The 23,304-nt window shown below is 50.6% G+C and overlaps 1 protein-coding gene and 1 pseudogene across 2 annotated transcripts in view; both read left to right on the top strand.

The window, feature by feature from the left end:
- Positions 1–23,304, top strand: part of MYO18B (myosin XVIIIB) — a 235,791-nt gene that overhangs the window by 165,943 nt on the left and 46,544 nt on the right. For both annotated transcript variants that reach the window (XM_060122034.1, XM_060122033.1), the window contains 5 exons: positions 1,079–1,192; positions 2,565–2,681; positions 3,465–3,548; positions 4,492–4,629; positions 6,962–7,147. In XM_060122034.1, coding sequence (XP_059978017.1) covers positions 1,079–1,192; positions 2,565–2,681; positions 3,465–3,548; positions 4,492–4,629; positions 6,962–7,147 — 639 coding nt within the window. The remainder of the gene's footprint in view (positions 1–1,078; positions 1,193–2,564; positions 2,682–3,464; positions 3,549–4,491; positions 4,630–6,961; positions 7,148–23,304) is intronic.
- LOC132504348 (transmembrane protein 258-like) lies at positions 14,101–14,348 on the top strand (annotated as a pseudogene).

Raw genomic sequence — 23,304 nt, 5'->3', positions numbered from 1 at the left:
GTGCATGTCCTTTCAGTAGGGGTCAAGTTGGCTTTTCTTTTTCGCCTGTTAGCACCAGCCTTAATGTCATTTACTGTTTGGGAGGGACAGTGGCCTGGCAGTTGAGAAAGCGAGCTGGTCTGGACGATACAAGTGGTGTCTTTGCTCCTGTAGCTCTGTGACTTCAGACAAGATGCCACCCGTCTCTGAACCTCAAGTGTTTGCCTTCAGTGATTTATGAGGTGGTTTTCTGCTTGGAGATTCTAGGGTTCAGAAATCAGGGGGAAACTCAATCGCAGAACGAACTTAGGGTTCGTGCGTGAATGTGTTCTCTCCGGGGGAGAATGTCTGTCTCTGGGGCCACACAGGTCATTGTACCTATCTCCACGGCCCCACTTTGCTAGGATAGGAGGCCTGCTGTGTACATGTGGACGGAAGGAAGAGAAAGAGAGTGAGGAGGAGAAGCTTTGAGTCAGTGGCTCTTAACCATCGAGAATCTAGTGAAAGTCATGTACCAGGAAATGCTCACACACACAATATTTTGCCTACCATTTAAAAGGGGTTCACAACTCTGGTTAAAAATGTCTACTTGGCAAGTCCCCACTGAACGAACTGTGCGCACCTCCTCCAGGAAGGCTTCCCAGCCCCCATCCTGTGTTCCGGGGTCCCCATACCCTCCCCTTCCTGGTGCCCTCAGAGGCGCTGTCACTCCCGGTCCCTGCCTGTCTCCCCCACGGGAGGGCAGGGGCCACCTTGACTGTTCTGTGCAAGCCCCATGTCTGGCACTGAGGGGCGGCAGCGAATATCTGCTGAATGGAACTGGGGACTCGCTCCTGGCCCTGAATTGGGGGTGGCCTGGCTTTACTTCGTGGGGCAGTGCTAGTTCAGTTTTGAGTGGGCTCAGAACCCAGCTACCCCTACTGCAAACACCTCTGCTTCCCCCTCTGTGGGTTGATGAACACCTGTGAAGAGGGGGGCGTCGCCTGTAAAGTACTCTTCTGCCTGGGAGGGGCCGGGCTGGGCTGGAGGGGAGGGACGTTCCAGGAGACAGAGTCACAAGGCCTCTCTCCCTTTCCCCTCCCGCTCCTGCCTGGTCCAGCTGCAGCAGAGTGAAGCCAAGTGTGAGGATGCCTTGAAGACCCAGAAGGCGCTGACGGCCGACCTGGAGAACATGCACAGCGAGCTGGAGAGCATGACCCGCAGCAAGAGCCTGGTACCGGTCCCTCCCGGGGTGGGGGGCCGACTGCGTGCGCAGCATTAGAGGAGGGGCCGGGGCACTCACTGTACTGTACTTGGAGGTACAGACATCCATTGTAGACCTACTGGGTGCTGGACGCTCCGAGAGCACAGGCAGCCTACTCAGAGCTGAGCGTTACAGAGGTGTAAGGGCACACGTGGGGGTCAGCTGGTGCTCACCTGTGCGAAGGGAGGCCAGGAGCCCTGCTGTGGACCCAGTGTGTGCTCAGCCCCATGCGGATGCTTCCAGTACGCGCCTGTTGTTCGCTCAGCACCTGACGTGGGAGCACAGCTATCTATTGTGAGCCCACACTGTGCCCACCACTGGAAGCAGCTCCCAGCCATCTATTGTAGACCTACTGTACACACACACACACACACACACACACACACACACCACCCCCGAGAGCACTTGGTCACCATTGTTGGGCTACTTCTTCACATCCTTTCTTCTAAGAGCCAAGGGTAGTCCTGGGGGCCCACTTGGGCTCACTCCTAAGAGAGACCCAGCCATCTGTAATGGGCCTGCTGTGTGCTCAGCACTGAACAGGAACAAATGAACATATACTATGGATCTGTTATGTTGGTGAAGATTGGGTGTGGGTTTCTAAGTGCCCCGTCTGGATGTACAGGGTTGGCTCAAATTTATAAGCAACATGTGAGATCCGAAGTTTAGACAGAGCTAGAGATTTATTGGCAAAAGCTTTTCTCAAGATCCCCATTGGCCCTTTTGTCCCAGATTTTATTTGTGCTAGATCAAGGGGAACTTGCCCGCAAACATTCACACACATGCGCACGCAGGGATGAATGTACACACTCACATACAGAATCACCAGACACACATATAAAATAAATGGCCTCATAGGTAAGATATACATTTAACTTCAGCCATATTTATTGAGATCACTGACACACATGCACCATGCACACTTAAACTCTATGTATGTAGATTCCCAGGTAGGCTTACACGGTCATATATCCATTCACGTACACACATGCTGCATTCACGCAGTCGCAGACAGGCCCAGCACACACACACACACACACACAGCATTCATTGACACAGCCATGGTCTGCCTGTGTCACTCACCTGACACACCCACAGGCAAGTCCCCCTTTGTTCTTTTTTTTAATTTCTTTTTTAATTTTTAAAAAAATTGTTTGGCTGCACGGCATGTGGGATCTTAGTTCCCCGACCAGGGATTGAACCCACGCCACCTGCGTTGGAGGCGGAGAGTCTTAACCGCTGGACCGCTAGGGAAGTCCAGCCCCGCCTTTGCTCTTCATCAGCCCCCTGTAGTCCCCCTTTACCCCCCTTTCTCTCACCCACCATCGTCCTGCCGCCGCAGGTGGACCAGCAGCTGTACCGGCTGCAGTTTGAGAGGGCGGACCTCCTGAAGCACATCGAGGAGGACCAGGATGACCTGAATGACCTCATGCAGAAGCACAAGGACCTCATTGCTCAGGTAGTGGCTGCCGCTGCAAGAAGCCTTGGTGGCCTTGGGGGGGTAGGTGGGGACAGTGAGAAGGTGCTGTTGTCGGGCCACTCCCTGGTGCTAGGACCTTGGAGGGATAAGTGCTACACAGGTAAATAGCAACTGTGAATCACACTTACTTTCATTCAGAATGGAAGTTTATTTGTTCATTTACAGAAGCAGTAGATTCATATGCCCATTATAAATAATTTAAATAATAAATACCTGTGGAAAATAGAAAGCTAGGGGCCCTCCTGTCCTCTGGAATTCTTTTCTTTGGGGAAGTCGCGTTCAACAGTTTGGTTCAGCTCATTTTTAAAGGACTTTTACTCTCCATTGCCTCATTTTAATCTGTGGACAAACCCTATGTAGAGGGTCTCAGCAGAGACTATCAGCCCAGTTTACAGATGGGGATACTGAGGTACAGAGTGGTTCTGTGGCTTGCCAAGGCTGGTATCCAGGTCTAGAATCCCAGTTACCTGACCTAGAATAGTTCTCTTCCCTCAGAATTCTGGTCCTGGTGCCGCAGCCAGCTCATTCTGTCTGGGCTCTCAAGGGTGTACAGTAAAGCGCTGGACAGTTGACCGAAGCTAAGGGCCTGTGTGGTGGGAGTGACTGGGTGCACACCGAGATGAGGGATACTGGGGAAAATGTGAGGTGCCCTTTAGAACCAGCTGTTGTCATGCTCTGTGACACGTAGACATCTGTGGGCAGGGGGAGAAGGGACTTCCAGCAAAGCCTGTGGTCTCAATGTGACATTTTTCGTCTTACCAGTCTGCTGCCGACATTGGGCAGATCCAGGAACTGCAGCTGCAGCTAGAGGAAGCCAAGAAGGAGAAGCAGAAGCTTCAAGAACAAGTACGTGCTCAGAGTCGCCGTGTTGTGGGGGAGGATCCTGGGAACTGTCATTCATTCATTCACTCAGCGTCAGTTGCATGACAGATGGATTGAGGACAATCCCAAGCAGGGGGAGACGGGGGGGGAGGGGGAGAGAGGACACACACACACACACACTCCTACCCATGCTTGTTCAGGGTCCATAGATGCCCCACGCAGTGAGGCTCATCAGGGATTCCGTGCAGGATGTCTACCCCTGAGAAATGGCTCCGAGGAGAAGGGTCTGGTCATCCTTTGTGACATCTTCCTTTGAAGTCATGATTCCTCCAAACACCCCTAAATTTCCCTCATTACCTAGTGGGTTGCTATCATCCATGAAATTCTCAAAGCTCTTCTAGAACCATTGCGTGTGCCCACTTAGCGTGGCTGTCAGAGTGACCTAGTCTCCAGCAGTATCTTTGGGCACAGAGTGACAGCAAGCGGAACAAAAATGACAGCAGGAGTGGCCACTTGCTGGGTGCTTGCTGTGTACCAGGCACTGATCTCCTTCACACACAAAAATGAAGAAACAAGCCTCAAGGGAAGACACTGACTTGCCCGACACACCCAGCTAGAAAGTGGGGAGCCAGGTTTGGAACCCCGAAATATGTGCTTGGCTCCCACACCTGCTCTTGGTTGTGTTCTCGATGCTAAAGCTCGCTGTCCACTGACTGGCTTGGTGCTTCATCAGGGCAGGAGGAAGAGGTAAGAGAGGCACTGAGTGGAAGGCCTGTTGGAAGCTGAAGGCACAGGAAGGGGCAGCACCCCGTGTGGGGTCCTCAGCTGGGATCCAGCAGTTCGTGCTTGTGCACCTGAGCGGGGAAGGAGCAGCGTGGATGGGCCCGGGGCTGGGTCTTGCTGGGACCCCCGATTCTGGGACTCGGGGCTGCCACGTGGTCAGTGGCCTTCTTGGGTGTGTCCCTAGCTGCAGGTGGCCCAGATGCGCATTGAGTACCTGGAGCAGTCCACCGTGGACCGAGCCATCGTCAGCAGGCAGGAGGCGGTCATCTGTGACCTGGAGAACAAGACGGGGTTCCAGAAAGTGCAGATCAAGAGATTTGAGGTACTTGTTGGCGTGTAAATATTGCTCAGGCCTAGAGCTATGAGGGCTTTCACGTAAACTCTATCCACCTGCCCACTCATATGCCTTTGTCTGGATCTGTATCACTCATCCATCTCCTGAGTTCCCTTCCTCCATCCCTCCTTCCTGTCCCACAGGCTCCCCATTCACTCAGCCTAGTCACCTCCTCTGTCTCCATCTCCATCCACCATCATTGGTCCATCCATCATCCCCCTTTTCCATTTGTTCTTCTTCCTTTCTCTATTTTTTCTTCTCTTCCTCTATTCTTTTTTTTCCCTACAGACCTTGACCCCTCTGTCAGTCCATGTTTTTATCCATTGATCCAGTTCTGCCCATCTCCATCCACTCACTCATCCGTGTATGCACCCGACACTTGTTTTGAGCAGAAATTTATTTTGCCCCTAGTGTGTGTTAGGCTTTGTGTTGGGTGTGTGGAAGACGGATGTATTAAATAGATTCTGCTTTCCAGAAGCATAGAGCTTTGTAGGAGATGTGGCTAAGATATGTATGTAAATATGCATACTAAGGAGGAGAGGGCTGTGAGGTTTGGAGGATGGAGGTCCTTTCAGGCTGGGGAATCAGGGAGGCTTATAGGAGGAGGTGGCTTTGGTGCTGGACCTTGAAGGACAGGTAAGACTTGGATGGGCTGGGGTGGAGTTCAGTGACTGTATTTGCATTTAGCTCTGTACACCAATGGCATGGGACATTTACCGAGGAGATCACCATTGCCAAAACCTTCCACATCAGCTATTCCACATGATGTTCATCACAGCCCCATGGGGCATGCAGGATAGAATGAGAAGATGGCCCCAGAGAGGTCAGGCGAGCTATTCAAGATAAAGCCAGGTAGTGTCAGTGACGGGAGGAGATTGACTCTTGACCTTCGCTCCATCCTGGTCTCAGGTTCTAATCTCCCTGCAGCCAGGGGGCGACGGTATGTCTGAGCGATGGGAGGCTGCTCTTCTCATTCTGAAACATTTACTCCCATTTCCCTGTTGGGCTTTTGGTCTCTAAGAAGGCTGCTCTGGATGAAGACCAGAGAAAAATTCTTTGCATTGGCCCTCAGTGCTTCTCGGAATTGCTCAAGGGGTCCCTCAAGGCATAATCGTCTCTGCAGATCACCATGAAACTTTGATCTCCTAATTTTTAAATGACTAAATACATAATTTGAGCTATATCACATATCATTTTTTGCTTGATTCTAGCATGGTCAAGTGATAGCAGAGAAGAAAACAACTGTAGAGTAACTTTAAATGGCAGATTCTGTCTCCAAATTCGCTTTTCCCTCTGCCATCATTATTGGAATTTAGTAGAATCCCAGGTCCTTGAGATGGGGTACCTTGGGGACACAATTGGAGGACCACTCTTCTTATGACCCTCCTGTTGCCCTTTGAAACCGTTGCTAAACTCCAGTTGAAAGGGGAAAGAGGAAACAAATCATAAAGCTTTTCTTTTAGGCCATTATTCAGTCTCTGATCCAGAAAGGGTCTCAGAGTCCTTAGCAGGGACCTAAAATATTCATGTGGGCTGCGTTTTATGTCATCACTCGAATATTTACCCATCAGAATCGATTGGTTCCAGACTTGTTGGCCAACTAATGAATTCTGCAAAACAGCCCTTGGGTTGGTTTTCTGTAGCACTGGTGATGCTCACGGCTCTTTTCTCTCTATTCATAGTTTCATTGTGTCCTTGTGGATTTCTACCCCCGCCCCCCCCACACACACACAAAGAAAAATGTCATGAAATATTAGAGCTCAGGCTTATGGGAGATTATTTGCTCAAACTTCCTCATTTTACAAATCGGGAAACCAGAATCCATGTTGGGGAAGGGATTTGGAACCGCCGGCATAGTGTCCTTTCCACCGTGCCACTCCACCACACAAACCTTGGGCTGAATGAAGGTCGCTATAAATCTTAATTCCCAGCCCTTACCCAGCCCATCCTGTGCGCCAGGCACCAAGCTAAGCCTTCCGCGTAACTTAACATGTTCAACCCTGACAGCATCCCGGACATCATCCTGTCTCTCAGAGAGGTTAATAACCCGCCCAAGGTCACACAGCCAGGAAGAGGTAGAGGTAGGATTTGAACCCAGAACATGAATTCAGCATCTGTCACTAAGCTGCACTGCCTTTCAGAATAGCAGCTATCATTTTCTATGTTTCCTTCATTCTTGTACCAGAAATCAGGATTATTACCCTGATTACTTTATAAAAACGCACAGAGACTCAGTAAAAGATTTCTTTCTGGAGCATCCTGTGTCGGGCCCCAGGCTTCTAACTCCAGGGTGGGCGTGTGCTCTCTGCCCGGGCTGCAGGTCCTGGTGGTCCGGCTTCGGGACAGCCTGATGAAGATGGGTGAGGAGCTCTCACAGGCAGCCACGGCCGAGTCCCAGCAGAGGGAGAACAGCCAGTATTACCAGCGGCGCCTGGAGGAGCTGAAGGCGGACATGGAAGAGCTGGTGCAGCGGGAGGTCGAGGCCAGCCGGCGGTGCATGGAGCTGGTGAGTGTGGTCCTGTGATGGAGGGTTCAGGAGGGGAGCCCTCCTTCCTTCTGAATGGGAGCCTCAGGGCCTGGTCCCTGGGGCCTTTGGGGGTAGACCGGAAGCAGGGAAGAAACCGGAAGGGGATGGGCTGTGAGCCGACACTGCCGTGGGCTGCTAACGGCCAGGGGCAGGTCCAAAGTGAGCCAGTGGCATTCACTCCTGCAGGATGACTTCCAGCTACGTTTGTGTCTCAGACTCCGGACTTTCTCTTCCTGCCTCACACATTCTCCTCCAGAGGCAGGGCGGCCTCGTGCAAAGAGGAGAGAACCAATGTTTATTAAATGTCTCCCTTGCATGGAGTCTTAGCACCCATAATGCCGTGTAAGCGTCATAATAACCCTGTGAAGTCAGTATTATTATCCCATTTTACAGATGAGGAAACTGAGGCTTGACAGAGCTGAGATAATTAGTCAAGGTCATACCTTGTAAATGTCAGAGGTCTTTCTGGGCTGTTAACAGCAACCACAAAGATAAAAGATAAAAAAGATCATGCTAAACCCACCATTTATTAAGCACTGGCTATGTGCCAGGTTCTGAGTTAAACCTTTCTTGTTTAAATCCTCCTGTCAGTACTGTGCAGTAGATGGGAAAACTGAGGCACGGGGACACACGTGCCAGATTGAGGCCCAGAGTGGTACATTCACCTGCCTGAGGCCACGTGCAAGTAAGACTTGGAACCCAGGTCTGCCCAACTCTGTAGTCTCTACTTTTATTCACTAAGCCATGCCTGTCCCCTGGTGTGGCCCAAGGTGCATTTTAAAATTTGTTTCCTTCCCAATGGGAAGGTTTCTCCAGTGTTCACTGTATTTTTCTGAGAACAGTTTCCTGCGGGGATCACAGAGCGTCTGAGAGTGCCCACTCCTCCTTTTCCCCGCGAGCCCAGATATCCCCGAGCCTCTAGGTTTCCGCTTCTGCAGCCTGGGGGGCATCTGGCACCCCCTTTGCCCTCCACCATAGAGCCTTCTCTGAGACAACCCAGAACGTGCTGCCGTTCAGCCCAGAGGGCTTTAAGTCACCGTCGTCATCTCCTCCCTGCCCTGTCCACTCTGGTTTTGTGACAGGTCTCACCACCTTGTCCTCCTGCAGCAAGTATGTTTCCCGGGCCACTGCCTCCCGCGGCCAGTGTCATCCCCATAGCTCTGCCCCTGACAAGCCAGCAGCCCGGCTGTCATGTCGGGATGAGGTGAGGCTCCGCACAGAGACCCAGGTTCCCAGACAGATCCAAGCTCCGTGACTGGCAGCGCCTCCACCCGCCTTGGCCCTGGGAGAGGGAAAGGCTCTTTCTTCCAACTGCCGGGCTAACTTCCTCATTAACCGGCCCTGCTGCTCTTGCAGCTGTGTCCCCTCCTGCCATCTCTGGCTGCAGCGAGAGAACATCCCCAGCACTCCTCCTCCGATGTCTTCTTCAACTGGCCGGACACCAGGCTTTCCCATCACATCAGATAGTGGTTTTCCTCCTCTCCCCTCTGCTCTTTTCCTCGCTCTCCCTCTCCCTCCTCTCCTCTCCCCTCCTCCCCTTTCTTCCCACTTTCCTGTCCCTACCCCCATTCCCAGGGACATGTTCGGATCTTTAAAGGCCCTAAAATCTGGAAAAGATTATAATGCAACCCCCATATATGGGTCAAAACTGCGAAGCAAGCTTATGTGTATGCTAAAATGGGACTTGCATCTTTCTCTGTTTTCTCATCGTAAGATTCTGGGTAAGCTTACCGAGGCTGAACTATTCTTTTTATTTTGGTGTGTTTGGGGTTGGGCAGTGTATCAGTTTCCAGGGCTGTCTTAGACATTTACTCCAAAGTGGGTGGTTTAAAACAAAGTGGGTGGTTTAAAACAAGAGAATTTTATTCTCTCACGGTTGCGAAGGCCAAAAGTCAGAAATCAGAGTATTGGCAGGTCTATGCTCCCTCTGATGGGTCCAGGCCAGAATTCTGTGCTCTTCCAAATTCTGGTGGTTCCGGGTGTTCCTTGGCTTGTGGCCGGGTCACTCCAGTCTCTGCCACTGTCTTCACATGGTTCCTCATCCTGTGCGTGTATGTCTCAGATACCCATCTGCCTTCTACGGCCACCTGTAATTGGATTTAGGGCCCACTCTAAATCCAAGTTGATTTCATCTCAGGGCGCTTACTTTAATTTCATTCATAAACACCCTTTTTCTGGATAAGGCCATATTGACAGGTTCTGGGAGGACGTAACTTTTGGGGGCCACCCTTCGGCCCACTCCGGAGGGAGGGCGTGTTCTTCCACAGCCGGTTGTTTCTGCAGTGATTCCGTGCATGGGCAGGGCTCACGGGGACAGTGTTAGGCTGGCAGACCTGTCCTAATAGGGGATGTCCCGAGCTCACCAACCGACCTGCCCTCAAGTAGGCCCCTTGCCTTTGAGCCCTGGGATATTTCCTCTGGGGGAGGAGAGGATATCATATTTTCTTACTTTCTCATTTATCCATTTATTCATTCAACACCAACTCTGGGCCTGGCACGGGGATGGGCATTGGAGGGGAGGGGCGGGGAATCATAAGGTCCCTGATTTTTACACACTCACAGTGTGGACAGAATGCTGCTCAGTGGGAGAGTTCAGTGAACACTGTCATTTTCAGAGGAACGCTGTTGGTGAGGCCCCTCCCGTTGCGTGGCATCCTGGCACTTTTCCAGGCATCCCAGGAGGTGACATCTCACCTCTCAGGTTCATGTCTGTGCCACCAATCTCCCTTCCTCCACCCTACCCCTGTAAGGGAAGGGGGGAGCTTCTCTGTGCCCTGTGTTCTCGATAAACTTCACCTGCAAGGCAGTCAGTCAGGGTTCTGGTTCTTTCGTTCATGCGATTGGTTTTATCCCTAGGTTTTACTCTGGGCCAAACCCAGTGCTGGATGTTGGGGACCAACAGGGAACAAGACACACCCTCACCCTTGAGGAGCGCGTGCTGAAGGGAGAGATATTGCCAAGGCCATCGCTTGTGTATTTTATATGTTTCTCTGCAGTGGTCGCTCAGAGATTTCACAGGCAAAACAAGGGTCTGTGTGCTGGGATTTGGAGGGTTCCTAGAAGACCAGTTGGCATCATGCTCCCGGTCATCACCACAAATCACTCCTTTGAGTAAACCATTGCCCATTTCATCTTCTATTTTTAAAGCTCACATCTCTCTGGGAGGGATAGTGAATTTCTGAGCTCCCTGGGCCAAGCATACCTTCCTTCCTTCCTTCATTCCTTGGACAAACATTGACTGAGTTGCTCTGGGCTTAGGCTCTTTGCAGATGTCATCTTCTTTCACACTCACGTCGCCCCAGCAGGTATGGACGCAAGGGGTGCCTGGCCCAGGGCTGCAGAGTCAGGAGTGGCGGAGCTGGGATCGGCTTCCCTGCGTGTCCAGTGCTAAAGCTTTCACTGGGACACCACGTTGCCCTCCCAACCCAACCCTGCCGAAAAATGGCTCTGCTGTGGAGACCCCAAAAAGGATTCCACACTCTGGGCCCTGGTGAGAAGCGGGAAGGATATTGATGGATCTCCCCTCAGGGTTCCTTTCCGCCTGTCCCACCCTGTCCCATCTGTCACTGTTGGTGTTGGTTTAAAGGGCCGCGGGTTGTTCCGTGTGAATGATTTATACCGCGGGCTGGCAGACCGGCATGTCCAGATCAGGATCAATTACCCGCCGAGGGAACTTCTCTTTCCAGAAAGCAGAAAAATGAGGTTTTACCATTAATTTTCGTAAATGCACTGTTCCTGGCGACTCCAGGAACCATTATGGAGAAAAGAATATTCTGGCTCTAAGTCATTCAAGTCCTTTTTCCACTGGGGTGGCAAGACAGCTTATCCGTGGGTTTATATCCTGTTGTTTTTCAATAGTTAACGGAGCTCAGGGGAAACCACCTCAGCCCCAGATCAGGGTGCCCAAGGGCGGTCAAGGACAGTTGGGAGAGTTAGAGCTGAGGGTGGCAGGAAGGCCTGCCCTCTGCCGGCTTTCAGCCAGATGCACTGGCTTTGGCGGCTGCACCTGTCGGGTTACCCTTCAGCACCTTGGCCTGACTCTCTGTAGTCTTAACTTTCCCCTGAAAACCTTAGATGGTGCCTCTGCTCACTCTTAGCTCAGCACCCAGTGACCCAAGCTAGAAATCACGGTGGCCCATCTGTCTCTGAGGCATACAGATTAATGGCCACACCTGCTGATTTTATCCTACTGAGGTATTTTTCAAATCCATCCTTTCCAGTCCCAGCCCCGCGTCCTCTGTCTCTGTTTTAATCTGCAACCCCTCTGGTCTGGGCCTGTACAGTTACCTTGTATCTTGGCTCCCCACTGTTCCTCCACTCTGGCTCCTTCCTGCCAAAGGTCATTCTGGAAGGGACACATCTTACTGTGTTGCTCTTCTGCTAAGAAATCTTCCATGGCTCTCCACTGCCTCCAGAGCAGAGCCTCAGCTTCTTCGCAGAAATCTAGCCTCTGTAGCCTCCTCTGCCTTTGCTTGTCTGCCTCTCGTCACCTCGCGTGATCTACTCAAGCACAAAGGTGTCAGGCCCCAGCGCCAGGTCATTTCTGGGCTCATCACCTTTGTTCTCCTGCATCCCTCTGCCCGCCTGCTCAGCCTGGAACAGGTCAGAGCTCACCTCCAGGAAGCCCTCCCTGTTACCCCCACCTGTCACTAAGTCACGTACCTCCTCTGTGTTCCCACATCGCCTTGTGCTCACCCCATTCATACGGGTTATTGTCATTGCTTGTTTCTTGTCTTCCTAGACAGGGAGCACCTGAGAGAGGGGTGTGGGTTTTATTTGACTTTTGGTGTCCAGTTCAGGGTTAGGCACAGGTAGATTCTCAGAAATTGCTGAATGAATAGTTTCCACAGCATTTTGAAGTTTCACCTTTTGAGAGAACAGCTCAGAAATTATCTTAAAAATTGGAACTTTCAGATCAACACACTTTACTTTGCGTCCTACCATGTACCCATCCCTGTGCCTGATGTTATGGGAGATGCAGACGTGAATGGACCAGGGACTGTGTGTCTGGAGACCTCAAGTTCCAGAGGAGGAGATGCATGTGTCTCTAAATACTTCTGGTACAGGATGGGATGTGCGAGCAAAGGTGGTTTGGTAGAACCGGGAGACATGGAGAAGATTGCATGGAGGGTGCAGTGTTGGCCAGCAGCTTTGCGCAAGCAGCCGTCTGATCGTGGTCGTCTCAGCCTCGTCATCGTCTCTGACCTGCATTCAGCAAACGTCTAGGGCACACCTGCCGTGTGGTGGGCCATGTCCAGATCTCCAGAAAGGCAGAGATAAACCCACATATCGGGATGTAAACACAGACTCTTCACCTCCGCCTTTCTTACTTCTCTTCCTTCTTTCTCCTTGCAGCTCCCCCACTGGCCGCCAGCTACAAAACCCCTCCCTCCCCCCACCGCCACCTGCTCTCTCACGCTGCTTCTCTTGCTGGACAAGTTCTCACTTGACTGGGTGTGGACATGTGGTTTCTCTCTCTCTTTCTCTCTCATTTCCTCACACAGTCGTTCTGGCTCCTCTTGGGAAGAAGGAGGGTGTGTATTAGCTTCTCAGGGCTGCTGTAACAGACTGCCGAAAGCTGGTTGTCTTAAAACAGTAGAGGTGTGTTGTCTCACAGTTCTGGGCGCCAGAAGTCTGAAGTCAGGGTGTCAGCGGGGCCACTCCCTCGGAAGGCTCTAAGGGAGACTCCTTCCTCCTTCTGCCAGCTTCTGGGGACTCCGGGCGTTCCTTGGCTACGGCCGCATAACTTTAATCTCTGCCTCCGTCTTCACATGGGCTTCTTCTCTGCCCTGTCTCTGTGTCCTCTCTTCTCATAAGGACACCAGGCCTTGGATTTAAAGCTCCCCTAATCCAGTATTACCTCATCGTAACTAACTACATCTGCAAAGACCCTATTTCCAAAAAGGTCACATTCTGAGGCTCCAAGTGGATATGATTTTGGGGAGGACACCTCAGCTCGCTGCAGGCTGGTGGAAAGAGCATTGGACTTGAAGTATGAGACCTCGGGCGGCTAAGTTAACACTGCAGAACCTCAGTTTCCCCATCAGTAAATTGGGAGCAAAATACAACCGATCTCATTGGGAGGCCGTGAGGAGTAAATGAGATGGTGTAGGTGAAAGTGCCCGATGATAGCACACAGTAGGCACTTAATAGATGCTCCCTTGTTTTCTTTCCCCTTTCTTTTCACTCCTCCCATGACTCTTTCTTGGTCCACTCAGACTTTGTCACAAGTCTGCCAGCTCTGCGGCCGCATCCCGTCCCGCACGCACGATGGCTGGGGCAGAGTTGATGAGAGCTAGTGCTTTACCGCTGACTGTGTGCTGGGCGTTGGGTTAAGGACTTTACATGAGATCTCTCCTTTAAGCCTCTCTGTCTGAGGTAACTATCCCTGTTTCACCAATAAAGAAACTGAGATCAGAGAACTGAAGCAACTTCTCCAAAGTCACAATCCCAGTTAAGGGGCTGAGTTAGAATCTGGACCAAGATCTCACCAGCTCAAGCCCCTTCTCTCCCTCAGGAGATTTAGACATGTGGTGTTTCCTCATTCAAGTCCTTTTTTTAAAAATGAGTCATAAAAATTAATACTGCCTTTGATGCTGTAATCTAGGGCTTCTCAGTTTTGGCACTGTTGACCTTTGGACTGAATAACTGTCTGACGTGGGGCTGTCCTGTGCCGTGGGCTTCTCAGTCTCGGCATTGTTGACTTTGGGCTGAATGACTGTCTGACGTGGGGCTGTCCTGTGCCGTGGGCTTCTCAGTCTCGGCATTGTTGACCTCTGGGCTGAATGACTGTCTGACGTGGGGCTGTCCTGTGCCGTGTTGGATATTTAGCAACATCTCTGGCCTCTACGCACCAGATGCAGTAGCTCCCCACCCAAGTCTTCACAATCAAAACTATCTCCCCCGGTGGCGGAGTGGTGGGTTACCCTGGGCCCGGCAGAACGGAGCTTGGGGACATGAGCAGATACAGCAGCCCAGTGAACCCGGCTGTCTGTCCGCATCTGACCGTGGTGCTGTTGGCCATTGGCCTGTTCTTCACCGCCTGGTCCTTCCCTTAGGAGGTCACCTCCACCACGCCCACTCGGGGTATCCACAAAGAGCTCCTCATCGCCTTAGTGGCCTCACTCTTCATGGGCTTTGGAGTCTCTTCCTGCTGCTCTGGGTTGGCATCTACATATGAGCTCCCAAGGCTTCCAACCAAGCGGCTTCACTGAATCCCTGCTTTTGTAAATTGATTTTTTTTTTACTATGCCGGAAGTGTCCCATCGGCTGCTCACAATAAAGGCAGATGTGTGACCAAAAAAAAAACCTTCAGACCTTGCCAGATATACCCTGGGGAGCAAAGCCACCCTATTAATAATCACTGCTCTGATCTCATCCTCACAGTAACCCTTAAGGTAAACGCCTTTGATACTCCCCATTTTACGGATGGTCAAACTGAGACTCAGGGCAGAGGGGTGATGTGATGTGCCCCAGGTCACAGAAAAACTGGAGTGGGGGTCACATCAAAAGAGAAAAATTCAAGGGTGGGCGGAAGAGGCAGCCTAACACCCTCCACATGAAGGAAAAAGACAGTAGCCGTTCCAGCAAAAGCCAGTCCTAACCTTTCCGAGACCCAGAGGTGACTTCGCAGCAGAGTCTAATTCTCAGTGGAACGGAAGGCCTCGCTGCAGGCTGTGTGCTTTTAATAATGTTTAAATAAAACATGGGAGCATGGGTGAGACCTGCGCTCCAAGCCTGGCTTGTCAGCAGCCCGAGCAGTCATAAATAGTTAATAGACAACCACTCACGGCTCTACTTCTTTTAAACCTAGCATCAATTATATATGGTTCATGAATTATTTATTTGGTGTTACTCTGGGGTATATTTTCCACTTTCGGGGGGAAAAATGAAAACAATGTGAGGCCTAAAAGAGATGAGGGGATGTCTCCCTTCTGTGTTGGTGAATTTTCCTGTGAGGAGAAATCCTCCCATGGATGCAATGGAGAGGTTCACCTTGAACTGGGATCTGGGAAGACTCTGCTAGATCGCCAGGAGAAGAGCTTGGGGCGGCGGTGTTCTGGCAGAGGGTTAACAACCGGCGCTCCAGCCTAGGTGGAATCCCAGTTGGTCTGTAGTGTTTTCCAGTCTCTGTGGTGTAAATCTTCCCCCCGGGGCTGGTTTCCAGCTAACGATGTTGGGAAGCCACGCCCAGCAGTACTGTTACATGGCATCTCCACTGGACAGACATGATGGACAAAACCAACTTCAAAAGCATGGGCAGAATGTTAGTAAAATTAGGAAGCAGTGTGTTTTGAGTATGTGTTACCTTTGTCTTTAATGTGATTTATTTAATTGTAAGTTGACATTCAATTTTTAATAATACATATTTGTGTAACAGCTGGCTCGCAAAATTCCTGAAAACGCAGCACTCAGCTCTTGCCAGTCTGTGGGAGTCTCCTTGGGGTGGGGTCGCCCTGCCCTGGTTCGGAGTAGAAGCAGCAGAAGCGTGGAGTCCGAAGGCTCTCACATCCAATCTCATCGCTCACTGACTGTCTCTTTTTAAGCCAGATTACTTCACTATGAGAACTCTGTCCTCTTGAGGAGGACGTTCTTTCACCTCATGTATGAAATGGGTGTGATCAGATCTACTTAGAGAGACTGAAGCGAGTAATCCATACCATGCGTCTCGCTCTGCCTGTCACATAACTGTCCCTGCAGGCATGCGGGCTGCTGCGTCTTCCCCTCTGGTTCTCTTTCTCCTGTCTTCCGAGAATCTGGCCATAGCTGGTAAGGGCTTCAGGAAGCCCAAAGCCAGATTCTGTTTAGTTTTCGTGTTTGTTTTCGCTTTTGGTTTGTTTTGTTTTTTGGCCGCCCAAAGACCCATGTTTTCAAACTCTAGGTCAGAACACAGACCCCTCCCACCACCTGCCCCCCCCCCCGCCGGAGGTATGTCCACCAAACCCAGAATTAAGGGTTTCATTTTAAAAAGCTCTCAGTGTTTTTCTCCCGCCAGTGTCTTTTAACTTCAGAGCATAAAGATGAAGTAATTTGGCTGAGAACTGAAGTATTTAAAAAGGCATTCCATGTGGAGGGCATTTGGGGCCATGAGCAGGGTATAAATAACACCTTTTATAGCTCTCTTGACAGGGAGATAGCTCTCCTAATTACTGTCCCGTTATCTCAGTGTGATCCAAAATGGCCCAACGTGTTTATAAACTCCCGTTTCACACACTGCTTCCCTCCCCACTAGTCACGGCCTCCTGTGCTCTCAGCTGGCAGGGGAGAACGTGGGCCTTTGTATCATCCCCACTTCCAGGCACTGTGGGCTCCTCTGCTTGTCTCCCCACAAAGGTTTCCATACAAAAGAAACTTGGTCCTAAAAGGGACTTAGAACCGGGTGTTGCTAGCCCCACACATATTTCTGAAACGGAATTTTTCCAAGCTCTCCTGATCCCAGGTGGTGAATGTGCTTGTCTCAATTCAAGAGGTGTTATCATCTAACGAAATGAGTTTCTTTGCGTCTGCCTCTGAGATGAGATATCTAGATAATAAAATCTATTAACAGAAGCCTACCTAGGAATAATTGGGTCTATTACTCCCTGACTTGTGGCTTTGTTTCTGCCACAAGTGAAAGCGCCACAAATGGAAACAGACGCTCCAGTAATTAATCAGAATTGAAAGTTGCTAATACCAATTACAAATAGCGGGTGGAGTCTGGAGGTGGCAAACAGAAGAGCAAATACCAGTCTTGTCCCCAGAGACTTCATCAGTTGAACTTTCGTCACCTTAGACTTGTGGAAACCAGAGTAACTTAACCTCCCAAAGTTACTTAAAAAAAAAAAAAAAAGTGGGAGGAGACATTGAGCGGTGCAGGTGTACATTAAATTATTAAAATAAATCCAATTGGAATTGTTTAGATGAGATTAAGCCACACTTAACTGCATGTCAGAGAGGCTTGGGAAGGTTAATCTTCACAACTGAAAGCACAATCATTGTCCCAGTTGGACATCTTCAGGCGATAGTGGTCCCAGAGAGCCCCAGATCAGACTCTTAATGTTTTAAATTCATTTCCAGACTATAATTTGGTTTGAAAAACAATTCATCTCTTTCTGGTGCCCTTTTTCTTTTTTTTTTTTTCTGTTGTCTTTTGTGGCTGAACTTAAACAATGAGAAAGTAGATGGAGACCTCAGAACTTGAGGACAGACCAAGCAATGGTAAAGAAAATGTTTTTTGGGGGAGAATTGGCTGATTTGGAATTGCAAGCATGTAGAAATAGAAATGGATGAGTGAAGTGGTCTAAATTACAGCTCCTTTGGTTGTAAGTGACAAACCTCGAACTGGCTTAAGCAAACGGAGTTTATCAGAAAAAAAAAATTTGCTTACTTTTGCCCTCAAACATTGTTTGGCACATAGGAGGCATAAAAAATGCACGCCAAACGAAGTAGGAGCTTGACAGAAGTGGCAGAGGACTAGGAGTCAGGAGACGAGGTGCAAATCTCAGTGCCGGCACTTCCCTACTGTGCACCTTTGGTCAAGATGCTCACCTTCTTTGTCTCTGTTATCTTATAAAATAGGGATAGTCATTGCAACTCCATCACATCATTTCAAGGCGGATTTAATGAAATAATGCATTTAAATGCTTATCACAGGACATAAAGCAAACTCACTGTCACATCCTCATCGTTACCACTGCCTTAATTCGTTCAGGCTGCCATAACAAAACACCATAGACCGGGTGGCTTACAAACAACAGAAATTTACCACTCACAGTTCTGGAGGTTGGGAAGTCCAAGGTCACGGCACCAGCGTGGTCGCATTTTGGCGAGGGTTCTCTGCCTGGTTCATAGCTGGTGCCTTCTTGCTGTGTCCTCACATAGTGGAAGGGTCTAGGACTGTCTCTGCCTTCTAATCCCATTCATGAGGGCACTATCCTCATGACCTGGTCACTTCCAGAGGCCCCACCTACTAATACCATCCCTTGGAGGTTAGGATTTCAAAATATGAATGGAGTGGAGGGCCAACGTTCAGACCAAGCAGTCATCATCACCGTCACCTCCACCATCACCACTACCACCATTGCCATCATCACTCACCATCACCATCATCACTCACCATCACCATCATCACCATCCTCATTCTCATCACTACCATCATCGTCACCACCAGCATCACCATGAGAGTGAGACCCAGAGCAGAGAGTACAGAAGAGCCCCCCTCGAGAACAGGCAAGCTCTGAGCTTTAGAGCAGAGGTATAAGCCTAGGCAGTGGTTAAATCATTTCCAGTTGGACAGTTCTGGGAATTCTGTCCCCCACGTGCTGTCCCCCCACCCCTGTGACCCATGGGTTCATAGGTGCCTCCTTTTGTGCTCAATGTCCTGGGCACCAGCTTCACTGGAATTCTGTTCTTCGTCCAGTCTTGCCTTGGCTGCATTCCAGGTAGATGACCTGGCGCCCATCCTGCTGCATGTCACCTCTGCCGCCTGCCGGCTCACATAATTAGAATCAACACATTCATTTCCCTAAGAGCAGTCTAATCTTCACCCCGAAAAGTTTTCACATGGAAGAAGAAAGGCAGAGACAAGCTACATCTGTCCTTGTTCAGGCAATTTGCAGCTGTCCGCAACTGACATCCACCCAGCTGGGCAGCCGAGCCAGGCTTCCTGTTCGCTTTTGGTGGGAGGTGATGCAGTCGATGCTGTTATTAAAGTTCGGCAGTGGTTTAGATATGCAGCGTCCTGCTGGAAGGAGGCTTATAAGCAAACACCCAGGAGGAATCCTTCAGGCTCTAGCCTTTATGAGCTAATTGCAGGTGGGGGAAAAAAGACGACTGATATGACTTCTCAGCAAACAAAAGGAAAAGAACTCGGGAAATAAGATGGTTTTCACTTCTTCTGAGAGGGTGGCCAAACCTCACGAGGTTGTACGCAGTAGCAATGAAATGTGCTATGCCAGGAATCAGCAAATGTTTTATGTAAAGGACCGGTAGTAAATATAGTTTAGACTTTGCAGGCCGTACTGTGTCTGTCGCAACTACTCAACTTTGCTGTAGCACAAAAGCAGCCAGAGACCGTACCTCAATGAATGAGCATGTGTGTTCCAATAAACCTTTATTTACAAAGACAGACTGGCAGTGGGCCAGATTTGGCCCCTAGGCTGTGGTTTGCCAGCTGCTGCTCTAAGCTCCTTTGGAAGGAAAAGCGGAGTAGGGAATGCATAGCAGAACTAGATTTAAATCATGGCTCTAGCCCTTCCAGACTGTGTGTACAGGGCAAGTCACCTGCTTTCTTTGAGTCTCAGTTTCCTCATCTGTAAAATGGGCTCTAAGGTAACCTGGATATTAGAGGAGTGTCTTGCACATATTAAATGTCAATGAAGTGTAATTCTGCCTAGTACCCACCTCCTCACCCCTGCTAAAAATCACGAGGGAGTAAACCTGATGAAAGACGGCTGCCTGAAGCCTTCCTGTTGGCACCTTCTATGGGGACAGGATTGGTGATGCCAGTATTTCTGTAGCTCATTTGAAGTTCTAGCGGCTCTGAGTTTCCCAAGGATGGTCCTTCTGTTGTCTGTTTCTACCAGGGCCCTCCCACACCAGGATGCTGCCCCTGGCTCAGCCCACCCATCTCCATCACAAGGACACAAATCAAGTTTCTGTGTACACACGTCTCTTGTTAGAATGAGTAGCTAATGAGGGTAGTTTAACGTGAGGCCAACATTGAAGACTGTGTCTGCAGGTCAAGGACACTGTGTTTCAAAGCTAATATTATCTCTGTGTTTTAACTGCGATTTTTAGACAAGGTCTTCAGGATAGTTCTGACGTTTGCGTGATGATGCTAATAGTTAAGACCCACTTGACCGGGGTGGGGTGGGGGGAGGTTGCTCTTTGTAGGAGAAGGGTAAACACAGCCCTGCTTTGCGACTCCGTGGATTTACATGTTTATTGTTTCTGTTATGGACGTCAGCTGGAGGTTGATTTTAAGTTGGGTTATGTATAGTTTGTATTTACTTATTACTGTTGTCACTGTTGTGGCTGTTATGATTATTATTTCTATAACAGCCTACCATTTGTGCCAGGCCTAAACGTGGTTTGTACATTCTGCCATTTACTTCTCCCAAAGTCCCCGTGACCTACCTCCAAATCAAAATGTCATTCTCAGACCAGCAGCCTTGGCTGTAGGACCTCAGGCCCCACCCCACACCTTTCAGTCATGATCTGCATTTTTGTGTGTGTGTGTGTGTGTGTGCGGTACTCCGGCCTCTCACCGTTGTGGCCTCTCCCGTTGCGGAGCACAGGCTCCAGACGCGCAGGCTCAGCGGCCATGGCTCACGGGCCCAGCCGCTCCGCGGCATGTGGGATCTTCCCGGACCGGGGCACGAACCTGTGTCCCCTGCATCGTCAGGCGGACTCTCAACCGCTGCGCCACCAGGGAAGCCCCATGATCTGCATTTTAACAAGACCCTCAGGTGACCCACACAGACAGGAAGAGCCCTGATGTAGGCGCTTCACCCTGACTCTGTTTCAGGTGAGGAGCAGGAGGCCAAGAAGGGAGACACAGGGCTCCTCCCATCCAGACCCTAATCACACCGTCCGCTGCCCAGTTTAGCTTAGGGTCTCTGCCTTTGTATCAGTGATTTGGTGGTTTTGCTTCTGTGTCTTTTTCCCCCAGTGACACTGTCTACTTCCTTTTTTCTTCTTCTTCCTTTCTTCTGATTCTTTAAGAAGAATCACTTTCTTCTTAACCCTTCCAGGGCGGGGCCCAAAAGTTAACCACACACCCAGGAAGGGTTCAGCTATCTACTGCGGTGAGACATTTGCATATGCAAAAAAACTGAGAACCTGCTATTTTTTGGTTTTGTTTTTTGGCTGCGTTGGGTCTTCCTTGTTGCCTGCGGGCTTTCTCTAGCAGTGGCGAGCGAGGTTACTCTTTGTTGCGGTGCGCGGGCTTCTCACTGCGGTGGCTTCTCTTGTTGCGGAGCACGAGCTCTAGCCACACAGGCTTCAGTAATTGTGGTGCGTGGGCTTCAGTAGTTGTGGCACACGGGCTCAGTAGTTGTGGCTCACAGGCTCTAGAGTGCAGGCTCAGTAGTTGTGGCACACGGGCGTAGTTGCTCCAAGGCACATGGGATCTTCCCGGACCAGTGCTCGAACCCGTGTCCTCTGCATTGGCAGGCAGATTCTTAACCACTGCGCCACCAGAGGAGTCTGAACCTCAGGATTTTAGAACAGGGCCCAGGTAGTAAAAACTTTCAGCTTTGTGGACCACAGAGTCCCTCTGTCTCAACCTCTGAACTCTGAAAGCAGCTGTAGACAAGACAAACGAGTGTAGTTGTGTTCCAATAAAACTTTATTTACAAAAACAGGCACAGGCCAGATATGATCCCAGGAGCCAGAGTTTGCGCCTTGTTTGGAACATAAAAGTTGACAGGATTTCCTCAGGTGCTGGGATTTGCGTTGTAAACTCACAGACCGACTTTAGAGGTTCCTGGGGCCCCACTCGGACATGGGGCTGTTTTGAGGATGGTTTTGCCTAGTTCAGACCATGTCTCTCCCAGGACAGCATCTGGCCTCCAGGGAGGGAATGAGGGGAGGAAAGAGCTTCGAGGGGCTGTGGCTGACTTGCTCCCTGGCGCTGGGAGAAAGCCAGAGAGCCTGTCTCTGAACGGAGGGAAACCAGTGAGAAGCCGTTGGAACCAGGCCTGCCTTCCCCAGAGCCAAGCCTCTGGATGAGAATCAGGAGGTGACCCTGAGCGGCTGCGAGGGCAGGACGGACAGACCCAGGAGAGCCCTGGGCCCAGCTGCGGGGCGGATGCGATGAGGCTGTCCCTCCCCGAGGCACGTGCCACCAGGCCGTAACCTTGAGATGTGCCGGGGAGAGAGCGCGCAGCGCTTGGGGGTTGCTTTTCCTTCCTGCTGGGTCCGTAAAGGACTAAATGGACCACGAGCAGCCACGTGGCTGTTGTAATTCTAGACTCCATCAAAGGGAAGATCAAAAACGTGCACCGAGGGAGCTTCCTTCAGCATCTCTGAGTCTTCCTGCTGGGAGCCCGGGAGCTGACACGTACTGCCTGTCCGTGCTGTGGCCCACCTCGTGCCCCATCTCATTAAATGGGCACTTCCAATCCTTGGAGCGAGGTGGTATTTTTATCTCTGTTTTACACATTTTAAAGAGGCTTACATAGAGGTGAAGGGACTTGCCCAAGGCTGGATAGCTAAGAAAGATTGGCACCGGGATATGGAATCAGTCTCATGACACTAAAGCCTATGCTCTTAATGGCAGTGCCGGTGTTTCTCAAGCATCAGTGCATACAGATCACCCGGGGATGTTCGGAGGCGGAAGCTGAGTCCGCGGGGCCGGGACAGGGCCGGAGAGCCCGCGTTTGTGGCCAGCGTCCTGGCGATGGTGGCACGCGGACCTCCCTGGGAGTGGCTGGCCCGACATGGTGCGCTCATTCCACAGCCTCTGAAGTCACGCGAAGGGGAGGTTTATGTTTTGTAAGATGAGGTCACACAGCAGGAAGTGGCTCATTCAGGATTCAGATTCATATCGGTGTGGTCCAGAGTCTGTGTCTTCTAAATTAATGTCTCCCACCTACCATTATGCCTTTAGCTTGGCTCCTACCTGGGGTCCATTTTGCCACTCAAGTAATCATATCTTACAATATCTGGAGACATTTTTGGTTGGCACACCTTAGGGGCAGGGTGGTGCTGATACCTAGTGGGTTAGAGGCCGGGGTTGCTGCTAAGCATCTGAAACACCCAGGACCACTCCCTTCCCCCCGCCAGCAAAGATTCATGCGGCCCCAATGGCAGTAATGCTGAAGTTGAGAAACCCTGCCTTTTAGCTCAGCCTTCTTCAGTCCAGAAAATCAAAATCCATCCAGAACCCCTCTCCAGAGGCCACATAGTGCCCATGAATTAGAGGAGTTAGCATTTGAAACCGTCCCACAAAAGTGGCATGAATAAGTGAGAATCATAACTAGCAAAAATGTCCATTTCCCAATGGGTGGGTGGAGATTTCCCCAAGTCTGAAACGCGGCCAGGGTGTTCATGTCTCTGTAACATCCTCTTGCCTCTACAGATGGAAGCCGATCAAGTCTAGAGGTCACTGTCTTCATCTCTGGTCGTTATCACGCCTGGCCACCCGCTGCTTA

Source organism: Lagenorhynchus albirostris, chromosome 14 (genome assembly GCF_949774975.1).
Source record: "Lagenorhynchus albirostris chromosome 14, mLagAlb1.1, whole genome shotgun sequence".
NCBI lineage: Eukaryota > Metazoa > Chordata > Mammalia > Artiodactyla > Delphinidae > Lagenorhynchus > Lagenorhynchus albirostris.
The sequence above is the reverse complement of the archived record's forward strand: the minus strand, read 5'-3'. Positions and strand labels throughout refer to the sequence as shown.